Source organism: Electrona antarctica (assembly GCF_951216825.1).
Source record: "Electrona antarctica genome assembly, chromosome: 22".
NCBI classification, from domain to species: Eukaryota; Metazoa; Chordata; class Actinopteri; order Myctophiformes; family Myctophidae; genus Electrona; species Electrona antarctica.
The window spans coordinates 38,584,744-38,592,543 of NC_136805.1; the positions used below are offsets into that span (position 1 = coordinate 38,584,744).

Sequence of the window (7,800 nt, forward strand, 5' to 3'; positions counted from 1 at the left end):
CATGAGACAGGACAGGACATGAGACAGGAACTTTGACGAGGCCGAGCCGACATGGCAGAGGAGGTTGCCGTCTTGCGGTTGTGTAACACCCACGCCCCCCCCCCTCCTCCCTAATAAGGCGGGTATTGTGGTATTGCTACCTTTACTTAAGTAATAACAATCTGAGTAAGTCTTCCACCCCCCCCGACACAGCCGCCCACACACACACACACACACACACACACACACACACACACACACACACACACACACACACACACACACACACACACACACACACACCCCACCCGCGTCACTGGCTTGGGGCTGACGTTGTCACAAACAGCTCCACCTCACCACCACCCTCCCTCCTCCTCCACCCTTCAGCGCGCCCGCGTCGACATCGCTATGGCGACAGCCCACGCTGCCTCTCCGCCTGTGCTCTGCGGATACCACCCCCCCCCCCCCCCCCCCCCCCCCCCCCCCCAACCCAGAGATGCCCTCTGGCACTCGGCCAAAGGGGAGGATGGAGAGATATACTGTAGATGGGAGACACAGAGAGAGAGAGAGAGAGAGAGAGAGAGAGAGAGAGAGAGAGAGAGAGAGAATGGAGGAAAGAGAGTGGAGGAGAGACTGTGGCAGTGCAGGAAACAGGCATGAAGCCTGGAGCTTCGCCAGAGAGAGAGAGAGAGAGAGAGAGAGAGAGAGAGAGAGAGACAGACAAACAGACAGACAGACAGACAGACAGACAGACAGAGAGTACAGTATGTGACTCTCTCTCTGTTCTGTGTGTGTGTGTGTGTGTGCGTGCGTGTGTGTTAGGGTCAGGATCTGTGCCTATTTTTTAATTTGTAATAGTTGTGCACCTGTGTGTGTCGTCATGCACTGAAAATAGCTGATAGCTTGTAGATCGGCTGGGGTTAGTGAGCTTGTAGATCGGCTGGGGTTAGTGAGCTTGTAGATCGGCTGGGGTTTAGAAACAATCAACACAAAATGGCATTCATAAAATCCACAGTCCTAAATTGTTGATGTCCTCACAAGTACAGTAGGCCTGATGCAAACGTGTGTGTGTGTGTGTGTGTGTGTGTGTGTGTGTGTGTGTGTGTGTGTGTGTGTGTGTGTGTGCGTGCGCGTACAGAGGGTAGAGTTGGTGAGTAGTATAGGGGAGGGTGGGGGGGACTGCGGCTCCACTAGCTATACTGTGGTGTTATGCAACTTGTTTAGACAAACAGTATCACACACACACACACACACACACACACACACACACACACACACACACACACACACACACACACACACACACACACACACACACACACACACACACACACGGACTGACTGACTGACTGACTGACTGCGTGTGTCCACTAGTGACACTTGACTCCATCATAAGCCCTTTAAAAATGGAGTGCCACAATTTTTGTATTTTTTCCAGTTTTTCATGTGTCTATGAGGTGACAGTACTTCATTAGACACCCTGGAGTTGTTTGTATGTGCAATGGTGTATTAACTTTGTATTTAGGGTTTCTTCCTGGAGGCTGAACCCTTGACAGTCAAACGGGCCAATGAAATAAACAGTAATATAGTGACACTATCAGCCCTATCCCTAACCCCTCCCCCTTTATCATACAACTACAGCTGTGGGTGCGGCTTCAGTTCAGGTGGATCACCACCCATCACCACCCACCAGGCAAACCAGGCATACTTAATGAACTGGTGGGCGCTACTTAACCCATTCAGGCCTGACGTCGAAATTTTAAAAAAAAAGTTTTCTAAATCATGACAATTTTCGGAAATATTTGAGGAACATTTTAACGATTTTTCAAAAATAGCAGACCTACAAGTTCATAGCGCGCCACTCGGTGGCGCGCTATGAGCTTGTAGATCTGCTATTTTTCAATAGCTAAATTATAACAATGTTTAAAACACCAAAAGGGGTTCCCGCCCAAAATGGGTTAATGGTTAATGTGGTTAAACGCTAACGTGACATGGATGCGTTCCAGGTCTCAATGGATTAATGAATATAGGAGCGCTGTGAGCAGTTCAAAATGTTTGCCTCAAAATGATAGTTTTGTTGATTTAACTTTTAATGCAATGGTATTTGTCTAAAGTTCTAAAATTGTCCCCCCCCAAAAAAAATCCCCCCCCCGACCTCATGCTTCCTTCTGTGCATGAGGAGTCCAAGCTGCTTCTTTTCACCTGACAGGGGGGGAGTTTCCCCGGCCGGACGTAGCGCGTGGAAGGAACACGTTATTCAGACCAGTTCCTTTCCCCCCCAAGACATGAAAAATGTTGAGCACCACTGACATAGAAACGTAGGTTTTTCAGAAAACTGTTAGGATTTAGAAGCATTTGTTTTAGAATCACCCTCAAACAACAACAACAACAACTTAAACATCACTCCCTGTAACTCTGGCATACCTTTTCTAAACACTTTCAACACTCTTTGGCAAGACGAGGCCACGACAGGCAAAAAAAGAAAGAAGGAAAACTACAAAAATATTATGTCAATAACGGAACAATTCGGAAGATTTAAAGACATTTCAATAGCCCACTATTCTTCATTTAATCTCTTCTACATTTTCTAAAATAGCTAAATTCTCATCCAGCGTGAAGTAAGCGGTGTCTCGTTTATGTCCACCTTTATTATTGACTCCTTTACTGCCTTAAGCTTGCCTTATTATTGACTCCTTGTACTCACTTATGCAACCTTATGTTTAAGTTGCGTCGCGGTCCTGTGTGTTGCGTTGCTAATCGGTTTCTGGTGTTCGTGCGGCAGACAGACAGACAGACAGACAGACAGACAACTTTGTAGTACATTGACTCTTGTTGTGACTCGCGGTATACACCACATGATACATGCAGGGCTGAAGCCAGGGACGAGTCCCGTCATGCACCGTAAGGTTCGTGGTGGCTGCTGTGGAAAGGTTTGATGTTGATGTTGTGAGAGAGAGAGTCCTCCTCGCCCCTGACCTCCTCTCCCCCCCCCGTGGTCTTTGTGTTGTGCAGGCAGAGAGGAGCAGAGAGGAGCAGAGAGGAGAGGAGAAGGACTCAGGGAACAGAAGACAAGAGGAGAGAGGAGAAGGAGAAGCAGCAGCAGCAGCGCGAGGAGCTATACTCGAGCAGGGGGAGGAGGAGGAGAAGGAGGAGGCGCGTGAAAACGAAAGCCTCCTGGCCGAAGGACGCTAAATCAGACCGAGCAGAGACGAGTCAAAAAGTGTTAAATCGAACAACTTTGTTCCAGTAAAACCCCCCGTCCCCCGTCCCCCCGTCCCCCGTCCCCGAGGAAGTGCAGAGAAGGGAGCGGTTTTGGGGTTGCATGGGGTTCCTCTGCCCCTCCCACAGCCCAGACCTCCACCACCTAGACCACCTCCTACCTCCTCTGCCTCTCCCGCCGCGGCGTCTCGCCCCCCGTTCTCCCGCTCCCTCTCTCTCCCCATGGGAGTGACTTAAGAGGAACCCCGGGAGGGCGTTTTTGGTCTTTGTCCCACCGTCGCAACATCCCCCCCCGGGACCCCGCGGCGGGCGCGCTCCGCGGGCGGGACACCCCCGGGGGGTCGGGCGGGGGTGTGGCGATGTCGTGGAAGAGGAACTACTTTGCGTCGGGCTGCGGCGGCGGCGGGGGGGCGGGGCCCGGCGGAGGAGGAGGAGGCGGGGTCACGGCGGCGGCGGCGGGGGGGCTGGCGAGCGCCCCGCCCCGCACCATGACCTCCATCGCTCCCAGCAAGGGACTGAGCAACGAGCCAGGACAGAACAGCTGCTTCCTCAACAGCGCCCTGCAGGTCAGTGGGAGACACTGCACGCACGTACACGTACACGCACACGTACACACACGCACGCGTATCGCTATACACTTGTGAGGACATAAAACATTTTGGACGTCCATTTTATGAATGCCATAAATGCCAAATCGGCATAAATCTTAAACTATTCCAAATCCCATGCAGCCCATAAATGCCTATAATTCTTTATAAGCCTAACGCTGGGAACACCCCAAAAAATCCAATAAAATCAGACCGGTCTGAACTGAGTGGTGCTGTACTGTACTTGTGCTGTAGTAATGTACTGTACAAGCTCCTCCTCCCTGGCCTCTGTGTGTGTGTGTGCGTGTGAGTGTGCGTGTGTGTGTGTGTGTGTGTGTGTGTGTGTGTGTGTGTGTGTGTGTGTGTGTGTGTGTGTGTGTGTGTGTGTGTGTGTGAGAAAGAGCAAGCATGCATATGTGTGTGTGCACGGTAGTGTGTGTTTGTGTGCCTATGTGCATACGTGTGTGTGTGTGTGTACAGGCATGTGCATACATGTGTGTGTGTGTGTGTGCACACAGGCGTGTGTGCGTGCGTATGTGTATGTGTGTGTTTTTAGGGAAAGGAAGCAGACAGAGATAGATGGTGCAGAGAAGGAGAGAGAGAGAGTGAATGGGAAAATAGAGGTAGAGTATGTATGTGTGTGTCTTAGGCTGTGCAACAGTGACACTTGGTGGTCGACAACAAACTCTATTTCCGTACTCGGACGGACAGACAGACACAGGGACACACATGTAGCTGTCTATAGGAGTAGCTAGCACCACTCAATAAAAAAGTGCCGCTCACGTGCTTTTTTTATTGTGCGCGGCCGGCAGTGCGGAGGTTTGTGCACGTTACTGTTACTCGACACACCTGGCCACAGCGGGAGGGCTGGCCAACGCGTGTCAATGAGAACGACCGCAGGACCGCCTGGAGCGCACAACAAAACCGTCATGTACGTACACCAGTGATTCCCAAACTCTTTCACATCAAGGACCCCCAAATTGACACTAATTAGCCCGCGGACCCCCATTCTAAGAGATAATGCCAGGGACCCCCGTGAGAGAAGATCTTTTACGGCTCTAGCAGTGGATTCTCAACCCGTTTAATTTCAAGCACCCCCCAGTTTGACATGGATATTAATTAGTCTACGGACCCCCCGTTTAATGGCATTTCTATCTCAGGGACCCCAATTTAAATAGTAAAATCAATTTTAATTTAACTCTGAGAGTGTACAAAATGCTGAGAGTGCACAAAATTTGTACACTCGCAGAGTTACAGACCCATAAGGGTCTATTTGGTTCCTAACTATCATTTAGCTGGGGACCCCCTGGAACTCCCTCAAGGACCCCAGGGGGTCCCCGGACCCCACTTTGGGAACCCCTGATGTACACGACGGTCCACACACGTCCAGTCATTCAATAATGATGTCATTATAATGACGTCTGTGGAAACGATACAGGAGCATCAGTGCCATCCATCCATGCCGGACGGAAAGGATGCGGAACAGTTTCTTTCTTAACCCCCGGGGCAATCAGACTTTAGTTGATGCATTCCTAATATGTCTCAAAATAGATGAGATGAACTCCCGGTTCCCCCCTGTCCACATGACGAAGTGTCCTTGGGCAATGCAAGACACTGTGAACCCCACCTCGCCTCCAGTGGTTGCCACCATTGGTGTGTGAAATGTGGGAAGTGAGGACTGCTGGCGGTGACTGTTCGCCGCTTCACCTCCCAATGTATGAATGAATGGACCATTGTAAAGCGCTTTGAGTAAGCATGTATAGGGCATAGAAAAGCGCTATAAAAATGCAATCCATTATTATTATTATTATTATAACTCTATATTCAGTTTTTATAGTATTCTTTATCTGGTTATGCTTATTTTTATATGACATTCCTCTCGTTTTTAGGATTTCAACTATTCAAATGGAATAGTTTGCAGTGCACGTGCCGTGCACAAATGGGTTTGTGCTGCTGCTGGGCGTACCGATACTGGACACAAGAAGTAGTTCCATGTGACAGAGGGGTCAAAGTTGAACGAAAGTCGCTCTATATGGTAGAAAAAGGTCAACAATACAAATGATGCTAGTTTTGAGGATTAATTTATTTTTTATGCGTGGCCCCGCAGACCCCATCAAATGACCGGAACTGTATACTTAATTCACCAAAACCAGACCAGAACTCCCACCATGGGACTCGACCTCACTCAGGCAATCGATTAATTACCTTTGCAACCACTATATTAACTCCTTTATTGCGTGCTAATTGTAGCATTAACCACAGCTCCGGGTGCCAGCAGCACCTCTCTTCACTCTAACTCCACTGTGTTAGCCCCCCCCCCCCCCATACAAATGCGCAGGGGAAAAAAACAGTTTTAGAACACAAACCAGCCCCTCACCTCTCGTCAGAAGCTTTAACATGGCGCCAGCATCGCAGGGAAAAAGGCACAAATTAAATCTCAAATGTGGATGGCAGAAAATCCACCAAGGACTCGCTTTTTAGAACCAGAGTTATGACTGTTTGAAAATCCACCTCGTGCACTGCTCTCAACTGAAACAAAAATATATGCCTTCCCATAGTTGGAACGGTGGGGCGTTGCTATGGGAACCGGACTAATGTTAAAGGCTTCCGTAGGCATCAACCATTATATAGACGGAGTCCACGTTGGGGTACGTATATATATACGGACTTGGTATATGACGCCACCTAGCGTCGACGTACGTATACAGACCTGGGAGAGAAATAATTAATGGCCTGTGTTTCCTACAGCTTTAAGTCCAAAAATCTGAACTAACCTTTTAATGCTGCCCTCACACCGGCAGTTACAAAGGCTACATTACATAACATCCTCCTGTCCATTAGATACAATTCCCACCACCTTTCTCAAAGAGGTTTTAGACTGTGTGATTGGAGATACCGGTATCCTAAAAATTGTAAACAGCTCTCTACAATCAGGCGTCTTTTCAGACTCACTGAAGACAGCTGTAGTTAGGCCCTTACTCAAGAAACACGATCTTGATCCCTCTGTGTTGGGTAACTATTGACCCATTTCTAATCTGCCCTTTCTGGGCAAGGTTTTAGATTTTTGTTTATCTTTCATCAATTGGATGTGTTTCTACAGAACAATAATGTGCATAACAAATTCCAATCTGGCTTTAGGAAAGGTCACAGCACACAGAAACAGCACTTGTAAAAGTAATTAATGATCTTAAGGGGTGTCTGCTGACAAAGAAAAATGTATCCGTTCTCTTACTTCTTGATCTAAAAGATGCATTTGACACGATTGATCATTCAATTTTAGTCTGGAGTACTGGATAGGTTTGTCTGGTACGGCCCTGTACTGGTTTCCCCCCTACCTAACAAACAGAAGTATTTTGTCAATCTAGCTGAGTTTGACTCAGACAAACACAACATCGGTTCTGGTATTCCACAGGGCTCAATTCTTGGTCCTCTACATACTGCCGTACATACCTGTACATACTGCCGTTGTACAGGCGTTGTACACTGCCGTTAGGATAACTTATTACCAATCACAGAGTGAATTTCCATTTCTATGCTGATGATAACCAACTATATCTTTCTGTAGCTCCAGATGATCCCTGTGCTTTAGACCCGTTGTTGACCTGTCTGTCTAGCATCAAATGCTGGATGCTGGATCAAGCTAAATGAGGATAAGACAGAAGTTCTCATAATTGGTTCTAGTGAGCAGAAAGAATCAATAATACGCAGACTTGGCAACCTGACTGTAGAAAGTAACAGTACAGTAAAGAACTTGGGGGTCATTATTGATTACGAATTGAATTTTAATTCACACATTAATCATGTTACCAAGATTGCCTTTTTTCACCTTAGAAATATTGTACGAATCAGAGCCTATTTGTCATTGGACGCTGGCCACACCTTTGTTTTTTCTCGGCTTGATTACTGCACTGCACTTTTTTCTGGACTGCCAAAGAAAACAACTACAAAATGCGGCAGCCAGAGTTTTAACTAAAACTAAGAAGAGAGAACATATTACTCCAGTTTTAGCTTCACT

General features: G+C 47.8%; 1 protein-coding gene across 1 annotated transcript in view; it reads left to right on the forward strand.

The window, feature by feature from the left end:
- Window positions 1-3,557: 3,557 nt before the first annotated feature.
- Window positions 3,558-7,800, forward strand: part of usp54b (ubiquitin specific peptidase 54b) — a gene marked incomplete at its 5' end in the record, with an annotated part of 109,508 nt that continues 105,265 nt past the window's right edge. Inside the window, one exon of the mRNA XM_079492381.1 lies at window positions 3,558-3,764. Coding sequence (XP_079348507.1) covers window positions 3,558-3,764 — 207 coding nt within the window. The remainder of the gene's footprint in view (window positions 3,765-7,800) is intronic.